The following is a 20136-nucleotide window of genomic DNA, read 5'->3' on the forward strand; positions in this document are numbered from 1 at the left end:
GTGGAAAGGCCCCGCCTCACGGGGAGTGGGAGCGAGAGACAACCTCCCCACCCTCCCCGACTCATCTTGTTTCCCTCTAGGCCTTTCTTCCCGGGCCCTTCATTTCTGCATGTTCTCCACCGCCACTCTCAGCTAGCACTTGATGTAGAATTTACATATCTTCTTATTCTTTACTCACTGTTAAAGTTTTCTTTGTCTCTTAGTGAAAATAATGAACTGGTAATTTTTCTTTCTAAAACTCTGAAAACATGGTTCTAATCTTTTCTTACGTGGCTTGTGATAGGTATTTTCTGAGACAATAAAAAAACATTCCTTCTTTTGCATCAGAAATACCTTACTGTTTCAGTTTCTAACTTCATTAGAATGACTTGACGTGTTTAAAGGCACTGATTTCAGAGCCTACAAAATACGCTTTAACATTCTTTGTTTAATTTAGAAAATAATATCTATTAGAAAAATATCTTTTAAAAAGTAGATCATTTAATTCTCTTATTTAATGAACACTGGACTTTGCCACGTGGTAGATGCTCTTCCGAGCACTGTTTCAGATATTAGCTGCTTTGGTTCACGTAATCTTGGCGACAGCCCCGGAGGCGGGTGTTGTGTGAGTCACTGGACAAGGACACAGGCCAGGGGGCCGCTCCCCGTGGCGCCGGCTGGCCAGGCAGGACCTTCAGAGGGCCTCACTACTCCTGTGCTTGTTCCTGCGAAAAAGCAATAATGGTTCTCAAGATAGAGGGCAGGAGGAAGAGTCTGAAGTTTATAGATAGTGAAAAGGTATCCAGTTAGGTTGCTAATGGTTAAAGACACTGAGGAGAATGACTTCTGGTGAAATTACCTTCTTGTCTGTGGGCACAGGGAGTGAGCTGTGAGTGCCACAGTTAGAAAAACACTATCCTGGATCATTTTGGAATTTCATTGCATTGGTAGGTTTGTTTGTGTGAGTCTTTTATGGGGGGCTGTATTTGAAATATTGTGATATTGCCTGTTTTGTTATGGTCTGATGACATTTTAACCTACCAGACCTTTTTTTGTTCTTTATTGGTAGGAGAAGCTATTTTTTATTTTCGTATAGCGATTACCAAATGATTTTAATCACGCGAGAGTGACTGATGTGTGTGTTTGAATCCTGTTTCTCTTTTAAGGCAACAGGTCCCCTTCCTCATGGCTGAGAGACCTGGTCCAGAAGGAAGGCGTCCCCTTCCTCGTGAGCACCTTCGAGGGCGGAGGAGCCCAGGACCGGCCGGCCGGCCTGCTGGCCCAGCCCACCCTCCACCACCTGCAGGGCCCCTTCAGCCTGCGCGCCGCCCTGCAGTGGATGGATGCGCTGCTGGCTGCCCTGGAGTGCTACAACACCTTCCTGGATGCGGGCACCCTCACCGCCGCCGAGGTCCTGGGTGGGTAGAGCCTGTCGGCTCAGCTCCACGGCTCTGCCCGGAGCCAGGCTGGGGAAGAGATGGGGCATGTGACTGGACGGGATCATGGGTGTCATTCTCGGCTCTGCCTGCTCCCTGCGCTCCCAGTCAGGGTTCGAGGCCCCCTGTCTCACCGCCCCGGGATCCACACCACTCTCTCGCCCTGCTCCCTGGTTCTCCACCCCCGTGCCTCCTCATCTTCTGAGCTCCTGGGGGGGTGTCTGTAGTTTTCTTAGCTTTTCCTGTCCCTGGAGCATTTCTGTTCTAGGCGGTAGTGACGGTGCTTGCGGAGGACAGCGGGCGGTGGGATGTGTGTGCTGAGCGGGCCCTGCCCCCTGGGGACCTGCATGGCCCACGTGGGCAGGTGCCACTCTGGGAGGGGAGTCCCTAGGGAGGAGTGCGTGCAGCTGGCCGGTGGCTGCCAAGTGCGCTCTGCTGTGAGGCTCAGAGCAGCCGCATTTAGTGTCTGGGATTTCTCCGGGGTCCTCGCTTGCGTGGGCCTAACTGCAGACTTTCCCACAGAACAGGTTGGGCTGTTCAAATGATTGAACTGGGGGCATCTGCTCCAGCTGTGGTGACAGCTGACTGAGGGGACTGGGTCCTCCCCCAGTCCTGTCAGAGGTGACAGGGTTAGAAGGACTCAGGTGGTCCCTGGTCTGCTGCACTCAGGGCACCTCAGGTTTGAGAATGTGACTCTGACCAAATGTACTCTCAGTTACTTGAATACATAATGACCTGTCCAGAATTACTCAAGTGACCCGTCAGGTGGCAATTTGATTAACTTTCCTTAAATCTAATGACACAGAGAACTGGACACCCCACCCAAGAGGGTCTCACCCAGCCTCCACCTTTGCTCATCTCTCGACTTAGGCACCACTGGGGTCACTTGTCCCCGTCTTTATGCCCAGATGGTGAGCTGCACTCCGATTGCAGGGTGGAGAGCTTATGTCTGTCCTTCTGTGGCAGACGGGGTGGGCCAGGGGAGTGTATCTCAGACTCATGAGTTTTGTGGGAAACCCGTCTGGGAGTTGGCCTGAAATTGACTCCATGAAACAGCCAGTCAGAGCCCCCTGTTTAAGGCCAGGATGTGTCTCCCCCGCTGCCCCTTTGGGGGACATTTAGGTGGTTTCTTCTTATTTTAAATTGAAAACATTGCTAGAATGAACATCCTCAAAGCGCATTTTTCGGTTCCACTGTTATTTCATGAAAATAAAATCTCAGTTCTGGATCAAAGGATATGAACTTTTAAACCTTTGATAGAAATTGGTGTGCACGTTATTTTAAAGCTTTTAGTATGATTGAGCAAATAGCCCTTCAAAAAGATTGTGTGAATTTATGGTCCCGTGGGTAGTGTTTGAGAAGCAGGATCTAACCCTGCATAGGTGTGTTCTTACTGTGTGGGTCTGCAGCTGAATTCTAGGTGGGTTGTGTTTTGAAATGAGAAGAAATAACTGCCCGTTTTATTCAGCTTTTATTGAACCTTTAAAAATTTGACTGAAAGTATATATATCACGCCCATACTTAAAGAAGGAATTTTACATTAATCTTAGTGATTTTTGAAGGAGGTGTATGCTGATATTTTACTATAACTTTTTCTAGGTGCTGAAACGCAGTCTTCGCTTTGGGAAGCAGTGGCTTTCTTCTTAGAGAGCATCGCCCTGCACGACATGACGGCAGCACAGAAGTGCTTTGGCGTGGGGACCACGGGTGACAGGCCCAGCCCGCAGGAGGGCGACAGGTACAGCTACAGCAAGTGCACGGTGGTCGTCCGGGTCCTGGAGTTCTCCACGACGCTGCTGGGCACCTGCCCCGACGGCTGGAAGGTGGGCCTGCCCTCCCGCCGGCTCTGCTTTCCCAGAGCTGTCCCTATGTGGGAACAGTCTGTTCTTGAAAATACCGGACTTCAGGTTCTCACGTGGGAACAGAAGACAATTTTCTAAATGTCTTATTGGCTCTTGGGTTTTATGCTGTGACCGAGCACCTGCCTGAGGAAATGCACATCAGCCAAAGTTTGTAAATGTGTCTGTTTGGCCGAGGCCCACAGCCCACCCATTGGCATCTACTGTGTGCCTACTGTGCACCTGGCCTGCCCCTCCCAGGGCTGGGGGCCCAGGCTGCCCCATGAGGGTGCCATGGGGGCACCTCCAGGCCCACCTCTCCCAGGGCTGGGGGCCCAGGCTGCCCCATGAGGGTGCCACGGGGGCACCTCCAGGCCCACCTCTCCAGGGCTGGGGGCCCAGGCTGCCCCATGAGGGTTTCACGGGGGCACTTCCAGATCCTACTCTCTGGTGGCTGAGGGCTCAGACCACCCCATAAGGGTATCATGGGGGGCACCTTCAGGCCCGCCTCTCCCAGGGCTGGGGGCCCAGGCCTCTCTGTGAGAGTGTCATGGGGGGCACCTCCAGGCCCACCTCTCCTGGGGCTGAGGGCTCAGACGACCCCATAAGGGTGTCATGAGGGCACCTCCAGATCTGCCTCTACCAGGGCTAGGGGCCCAGGCCTCCCTGTGAGAGTGTCATGGGGGCACCTCCAGGCCTGCCTCTCCCGGGGCAAAGATGGAGAGCGGGTGCCAGCCCTTCCCCCAGGCAGATGGACTCCCATGTGCCTGGCCGTCCAGGGCGCTGGGAGTCCCACTGCTGCCATTACGTCTGTCCAGTTCCTTGGGAAAGACTCGTGCAGCGCAGACCTCATGAGGCTCCTGGTGAGGACGTTGTGTGCACCCTCAAGTGTGGGCTTCAACATTGGAGATGTGCGGGTGATGGAGCAGCTCCCTGACGTGTGTGTGGCCCTGCTGAGGGCCCTGAAGACGTCTCCACACCAGGACATGCTGGAGGCCTGCCTCCGGGAAGAGGTCACGGCAGAAAGGTGGGGCTCTGGACGGGCTCAGCACGGGGGTGGCGTCAGCCAGGGCCTGCTCTGCCCCAGGACAGTGGCTATGGCTGGGGCTCTGCAAGCTTGTAAATGCATTCCAGCAGGACTCATGATTGTCAGAGTCTTTACAGTAAGGAGGCCAGCACTCACCTGGTTTTTCTTTGTTTTCCTTGCCTGGCCAGCATTGGGGAGCTGTGTGCTGTTGACCTGTATGGCCCGGACGCTCACATGAAGAGGGCCAGACTGGCTTCTCTCGTGTTGGCTTGTAAGCAGCTGCACAAGGCTGGCTTTCTGCATGTCGTAGTGCCGTCTCAGGTAACTGTGCTGCGTTGTTTTACATTTGTCTTAGCTTATTATGCCAGTTAGTCTATTTGTGTGTAGTCTTTTTTAAGACATTGTTATGTACAGAGCTTGCTGAGATGGGAATTAGAGAAATACTTGATCCAGACACGTCAGTGTTGCCTGCAACAGTGAATGCTAAAGGTCGTGAATGTAAACTGGAAATCCAGTGAAGGACTTGTGAATGTTTTCAGCAGCCTTCTGAGACCTTTAGGCACTAACTCCTGTCCTCCCTTTGTGGCAGGAAGCAGAGGTGAGTGAAGTTGCCCCTGAGAGTCGGAAGGCAGTGGTCAGTGTTAGTGAACGTGGCTTTTTATGAATGAAAGCGGTGAGGTTGTGTTTTCCTCTCAAGCGTCTCATTGCTGGGTATCTCAGTGTTGCTTCACTTCAGTCTGCAGATGAGCAGCATTCTCTCGGCATGAAGCTTCTTTCCTTGGTTTATAAAAGCATCGCCCCTGGACATGAGGGGCTGAGTCTGTCCTCCCTGGACCCCAGCTGCCGGCGGTTCGCACGTGAGCTTCTGGAGCTGGCCTTTGCGTGCGGAGGACTGGTAGGAGATGCGCCCGAGTGCTCATGTGCCTTCTGGTGACCTTGGGCAGCGTTCACAGCGTCCCTGGAGACGGGAGTTTAGTTGGGGACCCTCTCAGCTGTGGCTACCCACTGCTGTATTCTGACCTGGAGAATTCCATGGACTGTATAGTCCATAGAGTTGCAGAGAGTCTGACACAACTGAGCAACTTTGACTTTCACGCCACTTTTCTGAGCTGCACAAGGACTTTAATAACTGATTTACGTGAGATGACTTTTTCTCCCATAAGAAAAGAGTTTCCCTTTTTTTTATAAAAGGAGTAGAATGATGTTCTTCTTGAACTGAGGTTTGGTTTTTCTCAGGCAGAGCACATTCTTTGGGTGCAGAGCCACCCTGTGCTGACGCAGTGGCTCTTCCTCCCCCGTCCTTGGTGACTCGAGAGGCTGGCGTGGGAGGCGCGTCCAGACGCCCCAAGTGCTCATGGCCTCGGGCTCTGCCGGGCGGCCTCGGATGATCTCGCTGGCCGAGGGTCCCCGTCCACCGCCCCCCTTCTCCTGCCTGCCCCCATACCCCCTCAGCACAGACAGACTACTGTCTAACGTCCTCACCTGAGGGTCCCCACCCACCGCCCCCCTTCTCCTGTCCCCTTGTCCCCTCGGAACAGGCAGACGACTGTCTAACGACCTCACCTATCCCAGATGCTCCCCTCAAAGCAGGATTTGGGGGAGCCCTGGGAGACACGGGAGTAGGGAAGAGTTCTGACCCCAAATGGAACCTGGGAAATGGAGCCTGGGGAGGGTCTTCAGTGCACACCAGCCCGACCTCCCAGGCCAGGCCCCTATGCTTTACATGTCAGAGTTCTCTGTCGCCCAGAGAGTCCTGACCACTGCCGTCCCCTCTCCTCCTTGCAGTGTGAGCGCCTGGTGGGTCTCCTCCTGGACACAGCTGTGGTATCCACGCCATCCTCAGGAGGCGCCCAGAGGAACGTTGTCAGCTTCTCTCATGGACAGTGTTTCTACAACCTGTTCTCAGAAACAGTCAACACTGAACTGTTGAGAAATCTGGATCTTGCCGTATCAGAGCTCATGAAGTCATCTATGGGTAATCCCAAAATGGTAATGGGTTTTTTCTCTTAGGAAAGTGTGTTTTCTTTAGTAATAAAGGGGTTGCTGTACTGCTGAGAAAATGCATCATTAAAACAAAATACAGTCTCTGCCTGGAAGGTCTAAAACTCCTGCCCAAAGCCTCTCCTCTGTGAGCAGTTAGTGACGTAGTGGATATGAGACTTTGACCCTTGTTCTCATCTCGCAGGGCCCGTATGACACGGCTCAGCTGTGGGAGCGACCGGCCTTAGTCTCCCCCGGCTACGGCTGGGCCAACGCTGCAGTCCCCGCCACAATGCTGCGTCCTCGCTTCCCACACATTCATGTTCTGGCCCCTCTGCCCCTCACACTGAACCTTTGCAGGTCAATATTTAATATGTAGTTGACTTTGGTCTGCTAAACTTAATTTTGAACTTTAAGTTGGTTGGTAGACCATCAAAAATCGTTAACTGTTGCAATGGCCATTCTAAGGCAGAGGCATAATTTCCTGCTGAGTTAATGAGCTGTTATTGCAAGGAGACTTTACAGCTGGGGCCCGAGTCAGCAGGTTGTTAACTATGTGAGAGTTAAGAGCAGGTGTTTCCGATGCGCCTGGTCTCCACGGGGTCTGTGTCTGTCCCGTGCGCCTCTCTGGGAAAGCTGCTGGGGCAAGTTCTGCACCAAAATGGTGTTGCAGTGGGGACTGAGGAGGACATAGATCTGGGAAGTGGGCAGTCTCCCGGGGAGGGCGCTGACCCCCACGCAAGCCCCGGGAGGCGCCCCCCCACCCCCCCGATGATGCACAGCCTCCCCCCTTCCCACCCCCGCCCCGATGCGTTTGATGACAGCAGTGATGGTCATGAGAAAAGCTCAGGAGGGGGACACACTGGGGCGCTGTCCCTCTGCCCAGCGAGAATCCACGTACAGCCTCTGTGTGTGCGAATCCCTCCCACGGACGGCGGCGCTAGAGTGCATTTCCTCGTCAAGGGTACCTGCGCCATTCAAACCATGTTGTTCACAAGTCAAGTATTAGGTTCATGGCCGACAGTGTTGCCAAGGAAGGAGACATATGCTAGCCTGGCTCATCTGTGAGTGGGGTCATGGCAGCGGGGACGTTGATTCGTGGATCTCAGTGGACTTAGGAGAGCGCTGTTGGGAAGGCGGTTGGACAGGAATACATGCACGTGTGTCCCTGTGTGTGTGCACGTGTGTGCCTGTGTCCCTGTGTGCATGTTCCTGTGTGTGCATGTGCCTACGTATGTGTGTGCTCTGTGGCTGTATCTCTGTGTGCCTGTGTCCCTGTGTGTGTGCACGTGAACATGGTGGTAATGGTGACCACGGAGAGCTGACTTCCCCTCCCATGGAGGATGCCCCCACTAAGAAGACAGTAGTGGTGTAAGCCTGATTTAGTCAAGGGGCTGGAGACCACTGTGGGCCTTTGTAAGAAAACTCACATGTTAAGTTACATGTGAACTTCAGATTTGAGGAGCTGTGAGGTAAAAGGCTTTTCTGGAAATAGCGTCTTCATTTTCCGCGAAAAGCTTTGAATGACAGTAAATTCTGTTGTCCGTCTGTCGGCCTGGATGGTAAGTTTCCCTTTCTTTGCCCGCACTGTTCCAGGTGAGCGCCGTTCTGAACGGCCTGTTGGATCAGAGCTACCGGGACCGAGCCAGCCAGAAGCACCAAGGCCTGAAACTGGTCAGCACCATCCTGCAGAGCTGGGGGTGCTGCAGCACGTGGTGGGCCGGGGACGCCACCCCTGACAGCAAAACTGCGGTGCTCACCTTACTGGCAAAAATTCTGCAGGTATTTTCAGAGAGCTTGAAAATGTAATTGTGTCCATTGCTTGTGTCTTTGAAAGTTTGGTGGAGGTTTCTTGAAAAGCTCATTAGTTTGACTAATTTCCAATTCACTTACATCTTATGTTTTTCTATTTTTTTACTTTATTGTCCTATTATCTTTATTGTTTCTTCTTATACTTTATCTTCTCAGTGTGCCTTTATGTGCATTGTTTTAGAGGATAGTTTTAAAATATTTCAGAACAGAAATTGTTGACATCCTTTTGAAGCCCAAAAACAAATTTATAGATCATTTCTGAAATTTGAAAAGTAGAAAATGTAGTATAGGAAATTGGAGGCACAGTGTAGAGATCTGAGTTTATTTTCCCTCTGTTAGATCGATTCATCGGTATCCTTTAATACAAGTCACAGTGCCTTCCCGGAAGTTTTTACAACATTTGTGAGTCTACTTGGTGATCCAAAATTGGATCTACATTTAAAGGTAAGAGATTAACAAGATTTTTTTCAGATTATGGTCTCCATTTGTTTCCTGTTTTATATTTTTGTGTATTTGTGATATTTTCTGTTTTTTTAAAAAATTTTATTTTATGGAAAATTTCAGGCATTCTCAAAAGCAGAGGGAGCAGCACAGAGAACCGCTGGATCCCTGTCACTGGTTTTTGTAGCCATCAGTCATCTTTCTACTAATTAAGAATCGTTTTAGATTCTCAGTAACTTGGGTCCAGAACTTCATAGACTGTAATTTTAGAGTCCTGTAACAGTTAGATTTTACTCCAGTAAAGTGTAGCCTCATGAAAGTGTCTTGCTCCTGGATCACAAGGATTTTTCTTTGGGATTTTCTGCTTCATGTGCTTAGTCAGGTTTCACATTTCTCAGCACAAGGGGGTCTGGGAACTGATGTCCCGCCCAGGGAGGAAGGCCCTGCCTGGGATCTCCGGGGCCCTGGTGGAGGAGAGTCAGCTCTGCATTCACCCTGTAGGCTGTCCACAATGGTCTTTCCTCAAGGACTTGGGCAGCAGGTTCCTAGTAGTGGTTCTGCTTGTAGGAGGAGAAATCACGCAGACTCATGCTGCCCTGTCCCATGCTCTCGGGTGGCCCTGACTTGGCCACCGAGACGAGAGTGGAAGCCTGGATGCGGGGCACATCCCACCGTGGGCTTGGTGTCCTGCAGTGGTCATTGAACCCCCTGGCTCCATCTGTAGAGAGCAGTCATTGCCCTTGTCCATGGGGCCTGCAGCTAGTCTCTCCTTGTGCTTGCTCCGCAGGGCCAGGCTGTGGCACTGCTCCCCTTCTTCTCCAGCCTCACGGGGGACCGTCTGCAGGAGCTCAGACACATTCTTGAGAAGCTCATCGTCTCTCATTTCCCCATGAGGTCTGGAGAGTTTCCCCCGGGGACTCTGCGCTACAGTAACTACGTGGATTGTATGAAAAAGGTTAGTTTTCAGTAGTAGCAAACAAAGGTAAAACACTGTTTGTTTCCTGTTAACATTTCTTGGGGAGAAGTAACTGAAATATTGAGAGAATGTTCTCATTTTAAGGATTCTGTTGAATTCATTTTGAAAGCTGGGTGTCTGTGGAGGCAGAAGCGTTATTTAAATCCTTTGTAACTAATTGTTCCTCAGACTTCCCTGGTGGCTCATACAGTAAAAGCATCTGCCTATAATGCGAGAGATCTGGGTTTGATCCCTGGGTTGGGAAGATCCCCTGGAGAAGGAAATGGCGACCCACTCCAGTAATCTTGCCTTGAAAATCCCATGGATGGAGGAGCCTGGTAGGCTACAGTCCGTGGGGTCACAAAGAGTCGGACACGACTAAACGACTTCTCTTTCTTTTCCAATATAAAAATTGTGAGGTATTTTATGCATATAAATTTGTGCAGTATTTTATGCATGATGTGTAACTTTTGAAGAATAATACCCAAAAAAGCTTAGAAACAGAATATTACGTATATGGTACAGCTTCTGAAGTTTGAGTAGTGGTTGTTTGAGAAGCATCTATATAACCATCTCCCATATTCAGCTGTTAACTTTTTGTCATACTTGCTTTGTGTGTGTGCATGCGGTGTGTGTGTGTTTGGCTGAAACCTTTGCGAGTTAGCTGCACACGTCCTGGAGATTCACCCCCGGATGCTTCAGCAGTGCGTCCTGAGCGGGAGGTGCCACGCTGATTCCAGACACAGGAAAGTTCACACTGCTCTCAGACCCTGTGTTCTGACGTCTGTGGTCACACTTCTGATGTCCTTGTGTTTGGCTGGATGTTTCAAATCAGGATCTAATTAACAGTTGCTTTAAATTGTCATGTCTCTCTGGTGTCTTTACATCTGTAACTGCTTCCCCTTCATCCCTTTTGTTTCTCTGTGATGTTGGGTTTTGGAAGAAAGCAGAGCCTGTTCTTAGAGGCTGACCCCCTTTGTCTGATTGGTTCCTTGAGGTGCTCTTTTGTTTCCCTCTCCCTCTGCATTTTCTCTAAACTAGAATTCAGGCTGCAGGCATGGCCATGATATTCAGGCTCACCTTTCTGGCAACAGCACCCTCCCCCAGTAGGCCTTGTGAGCGACCTCACGTCTGCTGGCTGGTCACAGTGGTTGCCGCCTCACTTCTCTGTTGGATGGTGTATTCTTTCTGCAAATTGGAAGTCATCAGTGGGCAGCAGCACCACTGCACCAGTACCATCTGAATTTCCTGCTCCCTCACAACCTGCCAGCGACTTGTTGAGTCCACAAAGGTTCTGAGTAGATCTATAGTACCTTTCTCTTACTGTAAGTGCAAGTGCAAATAATCATGGAACGTTTGAAGAAAGCTTCTGGCCTAAAAAAGATGTAAAACAACAGGAACTGAGAGGGAACAGAGTCAACAAGTCAAGATAACATCAAAGAGACTGTTCAGAGTAACTTCAGAGACTAGAGATGGTGTCATGTTGAGAAAGAACAAGTGAGGGCTCTTGGAAATTAATTACACGAGGGCAGAATTAAAAAGCCTTCACCAAACGGCAGATGAGATTTCAGCTGTCTGCTGAAGTGTAGAGAGAACAGAGGGACATGGAGGTGGAAGGTGGGACGTGAGGTGAGAACGCTGCACCCACAGCCTGGAGTGTGTGCGGTGTGGCGAGGCTGGTGTGAGGGGACACTCGCACCCTGGGGGCTGGAGCCCAGGAGCGGCGTCGTGGAGGGGAAGAGAGGACCCAAAACGTGGTCAGAGGAAAACTATCTGTGAAACTCTGAGGGAATCAAAGCTCAAGTATTTTGTGAACATTATGGGCCAGGCATTAACTGTAGCCCCCAAAATGACCTATATTGGCATTTGTTAATCTTTGTGAAACTGTTACAATTTTCTCTTTTTTATTTGAACTGTCGAAAACCAGTCCAACGATTATCACCACCATTGGTGTGTGTTTCTTTCCTAGTTTCTGGATGCATTGGAGTTATCCCAGAGTCCTATGTTGATGGAGTTGATGACAGAAGTTCTGTGTCGGGAACAGCAGCATGTTCTGGAAGAATTATTTCAGTCTACTTTCAGGAAGATTGCCAGAAAGTAAGTCACTCCTAGTTTGTGATCCCAGGAACCATAAATGTTTTATTTCTGTGGGAGATTATTATCGCTGTGCAGAAAACAGTGAGTGCCTTATAACAGTAGATGCAGTTAAATTTTTGACAAAATCCAACACTCATTTACTCATTTATGATAAAAGTGGCAAAAGGTCATCTAAGAAAAACCAACAGCCAACAAAATATAGTGAAAGGCTGAGTGTTTTCTTCCTGAGTTTGAGAACAAGTTAAGGATGTATATTCTTTTCTACTCAATATAGTACTGGAGGTTCCAGCCATTGTAATCAGGCAGGCAAAAGAAATAAAAGACACTCAAGGTGGAAAGAAAGAAATAGAACTGTATTTACTCACAGATGGCCCAAGGTAGAAAATCCTGAAGATCGCAAGAAACTATTAGAACAAATAGACAATTATAGAAAATTTATTACGTACAGGATCAGTATTCACAAACCAATGGTATTTCTATATATGAAGAGAGAACATTTGACACTATAATTACAAATGTAATTCCATTGATAATAGCATAGAAAAGAATAAAACAGATGGGAATAAATCTAACAAAAGAAGTTCAAGACTAGTACACCAAAAAGTACAATCTATTGGTTAAGGAAATTAAAAAATGAAAGATCTAAATAAGTGGAGTGATATTCCATGTGCATGAATTACAAGATACAATATTGTTAGCATGGTTATTTCTATCTGCATTGGTAGCTTTCGTGCAGTCCATATCAGAATTCCAACAAGTCTTATTTTTTTGTATATAGGAATTGTCTAGGGGTTTCTAATATTTTATGGAAGTGCAAAATACCCCTTAACAGCCAAAATAATTTTGAAAAAGAGGGATAAAATTGGAGGATTTTTCACACCCCAGTTTTAAAACTTACTCCAATGCTACAATTGTCTCTATGTAATTTTTTTCATTTTTAGAGCTTTTTAAGACAAAACAGAGGTAAATGTCAGTCCATTGCCATCACTTTTCTTTCTGATGTTCCTGCTGTCCCATCTGTGGCCAGTGGGTCCCTGGTAGCTAGTTCCTCAGTGCTTGGGCAGCTCTCCACTGGTCTCTGATTGTCTTTCAGATGCTCTCTGGCTCTGCAGATTGTCTCAGGCTCCTGAATCACACCATTTCTCCAGAGGGTCCGTGAAATGGTGTTTAGAGACCACAGTCTGGGTCCGAGGTGAACTTGGTGCTGCTGGGTTGCAGTGTTACTTTCAGTTCACACAACTAAGGAAGAGTTTGTTAAGGAAAAGAAAAATACTCTGATCTTTCTCTTTCAATCTTAACATTATGAGTTCTTTATTGTTTAACTTCTTTTATTATTTTTTCCTTTACATTGTAGATCTTTATTTTTTCTGTTGAGTATTGATTTAAATAACGTTCCATGTTACTAATTGTTTTATCCTATAATACACAGAAAGTATCTTCAAAAATAACTAAGAATAATCATAGCTGGATGAAGTTAACATTTAAAATTTTATTTATAATTTACTTAGAGTGTATTCTCTGAGGATATAGTCACACTTTATGTTCACTTGAGTGTTTTTCAGTGTGTGGTTATTATACCACTTCATTAGGTACACTTTAATTAATTTTCAGATCTTAGAAGTTATTTTCTTTTTATTTAATTTTGTTTTTGAACGTGTGAAATACATACATGCATTGAACACTGAAAGTAAGTAATGTGCTGTATTCCGGAACCTCCTTCCATCTTGGTCCCTCTTCTGTCATCTTACGCTCCTTTACCTTTTTTTCTACTTATTATATTCTACAGACACTCCAAATCAGCTATAGAGATCTCTGCTTTCCTTTTTTTTAAAAAAAGCAATTGTGTAATTATTCACTGTGTGGAAGTGTTGCAGTGTGTGGACACAGTCCCTGCTGCTGGGCTCTGTGTCAGCCTTTTGCTGTTGAAAGTAGTAGCTCAGTGACTAGAGTAATGGCTCAGTGACTAGAGTAATGGCACAGTGACTAAATAGCTCAGTGAGTAGAGGAATAGCCAGCGACTGGAGTAATAGTTCAGTGACTAGAGGAGTAATAGCACAGTGACCAGAGGAGTAATAGCCCAGTGACCAGAGGAGTAATAGCCCAGTGACCAGAGGAGTAATAGTGCAACGACCAGAGGAGCAATAGCTCAGTGACTAGAGCAATAGCTCAGTGACTATAAATAGCTCAGTGGCTAGAGTAATAGCTCAATGACTAGAGTAATAGCACAGTGACCAGAGGAGTAATAGTGCAACAACCAGAGGAGCAATAGCTCAGTGACTAGAGCAATAGCTCAGTGACTAGAGCAATAGCTCAATGACTAGAGTAATAGCTCAGTGACTAGAGTAACGGCTCAGTGACTAGAGTAATGGCTCAGTGACTAGAGTAATAGCTCAGTGACTAGAGCAATAGCTCAGTGACTAGAGTAGTAGCTCAGTGACTAGAGTAACGGCTCAGTGACTAGAGTAATAGCTCAGTGACTAGAGCAATAGCTCAGTGACTAGAGCAATAGCTCAGTGACTAGAGTAATAGCTCAGTGACTAGAGTAGTAGCTCAGTGACTAGAGTAATAGCTCAGTGACTAGAGTAGTAGCTCAGTGACTAGAGTTATGGCACAGTGACTAAATATCTCAGTGACTAGAGTAATGGCTCAGTGACTAGAGCAATAGCTCAGTGACTAGAGTAGTAGCTCAGTGACTAGAGTTATGGCACAGTGACTAAATATCTCAGTGACTAGAGTAATGGCTCAGTGACTAGAGCAATAGCTCAGTGACTAGAGTAGTAGCTCAGTGACTAGAGTAATAGCACAGTGACTAGAGTAATGGCTCAGTGACTAAATAGCTCAGTGACTAGAGTAATAGTTCAGTGACTAGAGTAATGGCTCAGTGACTAGAGTAGTGGCTCAGTGACTAGAGTAATGGCTCAGCGACCAGAGGAGCCGTAGCCCAGTGACTCGCCCTGGGCCTGGCCTGTTGTGTGTTGCCAGTGCAGCTTTGCAGTGGATCCCTAAGTGTGAGAGCAAAGGTAAACGTATCTTTAATTGTGCTAGATATCATCACATCCCCTCTGGGGGATGTGTTATTTGTATTCCTTTCGGCAATGTATATAAGTGTGTATTTCATCACAGTCTTGTCAATGGAGTATACTGACAAACGTGGATTTTTTCCGGTGATAACAGGTGAGAAAGAATGTCTCAGTGTCACTCTAATGTGTTTCTTCTGTTATGAGTGACGTGGAACACGTGTTCATAGTGAATGCTCATCTGCACTGACTTTGCAGTAAACTGTGTGGTGGCCATTCTTGCTCTTTTCCCTTTCCTCCTTCTTCCTTTAGCAGGATGGTCCTGGAGAATTTAGGTCTGGGACAGAGTCTGGACTCACATTGCAGAGCTCTTGTAGGTCCAATCGTGTCCTGAAACCTCAATTTTTTGTGACTGAATTACCCTCAAATTCAGTATTTTTTCTCATATCTAACTTGTGAACATCAAGATTTTAGAACTGGGAAAGATTTTAATGGCCATTCAGTCATAACCTCTTATTTTTTTTTTTGTAACCTCTTATTTTTATAGGCAGGGAAACAGTCTATCCTTTAACTTCGAGATTCATAGACTGAATTGTGTAGGCAATCATTCATAGACCATGTTTCCCCGATGGCTGAGTCTCTACCTGGAAAGTACAATGGTGGGTCCTTGGTTCATGAGTTTCAGGGTCCGGGACACATGCTGGAGTTCAGCCTGGGGCTCTTCGAAGCCTTGCAGGTGTCCTCTGAACCGGACCAAACTTGAAAATAAATGAAAATATCCTTTTTCCTAGGCCTAAAAAGGCACGAAGGTTTCTGGGGATGAGTAAGATCACATGGCTTATGTGCATATTCTTCTTGTATTTCATGGTTTTATATACATAATCATTGGTTTTCTAATTCATAATCATTAGCATTTACTTGTAGCATAGTGGGCCCTCGTGGAGTATTCGTTTAAAGCCGGCATGTGCATGTAATTTTCCTTTGTTCTTAGGAGTTCATGTGCCACGCAGTTGGGCCTTCTGGAAAGCGTGTACCGGAAGTTCAGCAGGGACGACCTGCTTCCCAGCGCCACCCGCCAGGCGGTAGTGGGCCGGGCCCTTCTCACTCTGCTGCGGCACTGTGGTCTGGGGGCTCTGAGGGACTTCTTCAGCAGAACTGTGGTGGAGGCTATCGATGTGTTGAAGTCCAGGTTTACAAAGGTATCAAAGTCTGTTACTAAGTTGGATGTTAGTAAGAGACGACAGCCCTCCTTGGTCAGGGTCACTAGAAACTGCCGTGTATTCAGCCAGGGTGTCAGCAACTCAAGAAGCGTCCCCTCCGTGCTCTGATCTCAGCCTTTGGGCACATGGCGTCTGCGTTAGTCTCCGGAGACGTCTGTAACAAATGACTGGGAGTGTGGCTTAGACCCACAGGGCTTTCTGTCTCATGGTTCTGAGATCAGAAGTCAGAAATCTGCTTCCTGGGGCTGTACTTGCTCTGGAGGCTCCAAGGAGAACACGTTTCCCTCCACCAGCCCCTGGGCCCAGCATCCCTCACTCATGGCCCCGGTGCTCCTCCCTCGGCTCATGGCCCGGGTGCTCCTCCCTCGGCTTATGGCCCTGGTGCTCCTCCCTCCGAGTCTTGGTCACTTGACCCCCCCCTTCTCCTCTTCCTCTTCTTCTTTTTTAAAAAAATCCACTATTTTTCTTTTTTTAAATTGATATATAGTTGATTTACAATGTTGTGTTCATTTCAGGTATACAGCAAAGTGTGTGTTATATTAAGTTGGTGCAAACGTAATTGTAGTTTTGGGCTGTGAATTTTAAAACATTATAACTAGGCTCAAACACATCTTTATTAATCAAAGTAGGAACCATTACAGTCATTCACTGTTGTCGCATAGAATAAGAGAAGATGACTCTTCAAAACAACCAAGCCTTTTCACCTTTCCAGTTTGCTTCACATACTGAACAACCATAGAGTGGTTGACAATGAGTTCTTCGACAACTTCTCTTGTAGTTTTAAGAGGATCAGCTTCAGTGATGGCTCTCAATTGGTCGTTGTCAACATCCGAAGTCTGGGTACTTCACTCCTTATCTGCAAGGCTCTCATCTCCTTTGCAAAACTTCTTGAACCACCACCGCACTGTACATTCATTAGCAGTTTCTGGGCCAAATGCGTTGTTGATGTTGTAAGTTGTCTCCTCTGCTTTATGACTCATTTTGAACTTGAATAAGAAAAATCGCTCAAATTTGCTTTTTGTCTAGCTTCATTTCCATAGTCTATCATTACACATATCATTACATTACATTACAGACCATATCATTACACAGCTGTAAGTCATTAGCAAAAATCTTAGTGAGAAATGTGCATTAAAATGATGTAATGATATATAACATAACCAAATTAAGAATGTATTCCAATATCAAACAGCAGAGTTCAACAGTGCAAAACCCCAATTACTTTTGCACCAACCTAATACATATATCGGAGAAGGCAATGGCACCCCACTCCAGTACTTTTGCCTAGAAAATCCCATGGACGGAGGAGCCTGGTAGGCTGCAGTCCATGGGGTCGCTAGCGACTTCACTTTCTCTTTTCACTTTCATGCATTGGAGAAGGAAATGGCAGCCCACTCCAGTGTTCTTGCCTGGAGAATCCCAGGGACAGGGAAGCCTGGTGGGCTGCCGTCTATGGGGTCGCACAGAGTCAGACACGACTGAAGTGACTTAGCAGCAGCAGTAGCAGCAGCAATACATATATGTGTGTCTATTCTTTATTTGATTCTTTCCCGTTAGAGGTTATTACAAGACACTGAGTATAGTTCCTGTGCTATACAATGGGTCTTTGTCTGTCTGTTTTATGTATAGTTACGTGTATGTTAATTCTAGACTCCTAATTTATCTGCTTCCCTTCCTCACCCTTTAGTAACCAGAAGTTTGTTCTCTGTCTTTGAATCTATTTCTGTTTTCTAAGTTGACTGTCTCATAGTTTAGATTCCACTTATAAATGATACCATATGATATTTGTCTTTGTGTGACTTACTTCCCTTAGTATGATAATCTGTAGGTCCGTCCATGTTGCTGCAAATGGCATTATTTCATTCTTTTTTATGGCTAAGTAATATTCTCTCTTGTTGATGTATGTACCACCTCTTTATCCATTCCACTGTCAGTGAACACTTGAGTTGCTTCTGGCCTCCTCAGTTCTGTGTACTGTCTCTCTCTGCCTCTCTCCTGTAAACAGGAGTGCATTTAGGACCCTCTTGGATAATCTCAGAATTCTTTGTTTCATTTCATCTGTCTCGTCCCTTCTCTCATGCAAGGTGACAGACCCAGGTTCCAGGATTGGAGTGTGGGTGTCCTTTCAGGTCTTTAATTCAGCCTCATAGCCCACCTGTGCCAAGTGTTTCTACTTGCAAAATACAGTTACCTCATTCCAGGTCTAAACCCATTACAACATCAACTTCTGTGTCCAAAAGCTCACCTAAAAATTGTTAGCACCAAGTCCCAGACCTCATCATCTAAATCGGTATGGGTGGGCTTCTCAGAATGGTGCATTCTGAGCCCACATCCTCTCCGTTTGTGGACCTGTGAAGCTAGAAAACACGTTATTTGCTTCCAAAATACAGTGGTGGGACAGGCATAGGATGATCATTATAGACATTCCTATTCCAAACAGGAGACAATGGAAGGAAGGAGTTTGTTCTCCAAAGCAGTTTGAAAATTCAGCCGGGCAGATCCATTAAGCTTCAAGACCTGAGAATAGTGCTCTGTGGCCTGATGTTTATGCTCTGGGCCAAAGACTCCGTCCTTGGAGTCATCTCCTTTTTCCTTGAAGGTTAGCATTTGTTTTCAGCTGAGCAGTTTTGTCTGTTTCTTGCCTGTAGCATTTGGGGAATATAGCATCCTTTTTTTAAATTTCATCTTGTCTCCCTCCCTTTCAGTTCAAACTGGTCTGAGCTTCTCAGAAACTTGCTGTCTGTCTCTTGCCCATCTTGGAGATTCCTGCCACGGCCCCTCCCTGGTCCTGGGTCTTACGGGGGTTGGGGGGAGTGCAGGCTGAGGCAGCAGTGAGCACAGGCTTCTTTCCCTGGCTGCCCCTGTGGTCTTCTCCAATCGACTTCCCTCACCGTGGATCTCTTCGTGGCAGCGTCTTCTACAAGCTGGATGGGCTGAGAATTTCCCACATCATCAAGTTCTGGTTCTTTTTGTTTAATAGTTCTGTCTAATTTCTCATACCCACATTTTATTATGAGCAGCAAAGAAGAAGCCAGGCTTATCTCCAACAAATTTACTTAGAAATCCTTTCAGCTCCATATTCAAGGGCACAGCCTACATTCTCTGCTTCCTGCACAACCTCTGAACATTCTTCAGCTAAGCTTTCTCTCACCATAGGGCATGGATCCTCTTTCCTCCAGTTTCTAAAAACTGTTACCTACTTCATTCTGAGACCTCACCACCAATTACTTTAATGTCTGTATTTCTACCAAAAATAGGTTTGTGACGATGCCATTCCGAGACAGCATTCATTGCTTTCGCTGCCACTGCCTTGCCCTCCACTTCCTTCTGAGTGCTCACCATCAGTGCCTTCAATGTTGACATTTCTAACAACAGTCTCTACAAGGCAATATAGACATTTTCTGTCATGTATGGTGAAATTTTTTTCCTCCTCTCTTCCCTGTTCAATTCCAAAGCCACTTATGTATTTTTTTCATTTTGAAGTAGCCCCCCCACTCTTGGTACCCAAATATATATTAGTTTCCTTAACCCCCTGTAATAAATTACTGTAAGCTTGGTGGCCCCACAGAAGTCTGTTGTTGTTTTGGAGGCCAGAAGTCCAAAATGAGTTTCACTGAGCTGAAGTATTTGCTGCCACACATCAGTACTTACGTTCATGTTTTAGCCCCTGGGCTGTTTCTTACTGAAGTGGTTTAACATCTTTGTTAAAATTATTTTCAATTTAAAGGGCATTGAGTATTGACAGACAGCAATTCACTCAGTCCTGTCCGACTCTTTGTGACCCCACAGACTGTGTAGCCCGCCAGTCTCCTCTGTCTATGGAATTCTCCAGGCAAGAATACTAGAGTGGGTTGCCATTGCCTTCTGCAGGGAAGATTCCCAACCCAGGGATTGAACCTGGGTCTCCTGCATCACAGGCAGATTCTTTACTGTCTGGGCCACCAGGAAACATTGAGTATTAAAGTTGATTTATTCAATAAAATATTTTCCATGTTTGATAGGACCAAAGATAATCATTTTTTATATGTTTTTAGCTGAATGAATCTGCCTTTGACACTCAAATCACCAAGAAGATGGGATATTACAAGATGCTAGAGGTGATGTACTCTCGTCTTCCAAAAGATGATGTCCACTCCAAGGAATCTAAAATTAACCAGGTGTTCCACGGCTCGAGCGTCACAGAAGGAAATGAACTTACAAAGACATTGATTAAGTAAGGTTTTCCTTAACTTTAGATTGTAGTTAATTTTTTTGGTGCATGTATTTTTACTTATGTATATAATATGAATACATGCCTAAACACTGAATCTTAGTAGTTTTCCTGTGTACAGACT

The 20136-nt window shown here is 46.7% G+C and overlaps 1 protein-coding gene across 1 annotated transcript in view; it reads left to right on the forward strand.

Moving 5' to 3' along the window:
* PRKDC (protein kinase, DNA-activated, catalytic subunit) overlaps window positions 1-20136 on the forward strand; it is a 126904-nt gene that overhangs the window by 45194 nt on the left and 61574 nt on the right. The window contains 12 exon segments of the mRNA XM_070382418.1: window positions 1146-1397; window positions 3015-3238; window positions 4072-4280; window positions 4469-4601; window positions 5017-5175; window positions 6066-6269; window positions 7857-8042; window positions 8412-8516; window positions 9301-9468; window positions 11438-11565; window positions 15574-15781; window positions 19837-20015. Of these exon segments, the coding sequence (XP_070238519.1) occupies window positions 1146-1397; window positions 3015-3238; window positions 4072-4280; window positions 4469-4601; window positions 5017-5175; window positions 6066-6269; window positions 7857-8042; window positions 8412-8516; window positions 9301-9468; window positions 11438-11565; window positions 15574-15781; window positions 19837-20015 (2155 nt within the window).

The sequence above is a fragment of the Bos mutus genome, chromosome 14 (genome assembly GCF_027580195.1).
Source record: "Bos mutus isolate GX-2022 chromosome 14, NWIPB_WYAK_1.1, whole genome shotgun sequence".
In the NCBI taxonomy this organism is placed as follows: Eukaryota; Metazoa; Chordata; class Mammalia; order Artiodactyla; family Bovidae; genus Bos; species Bos mutus.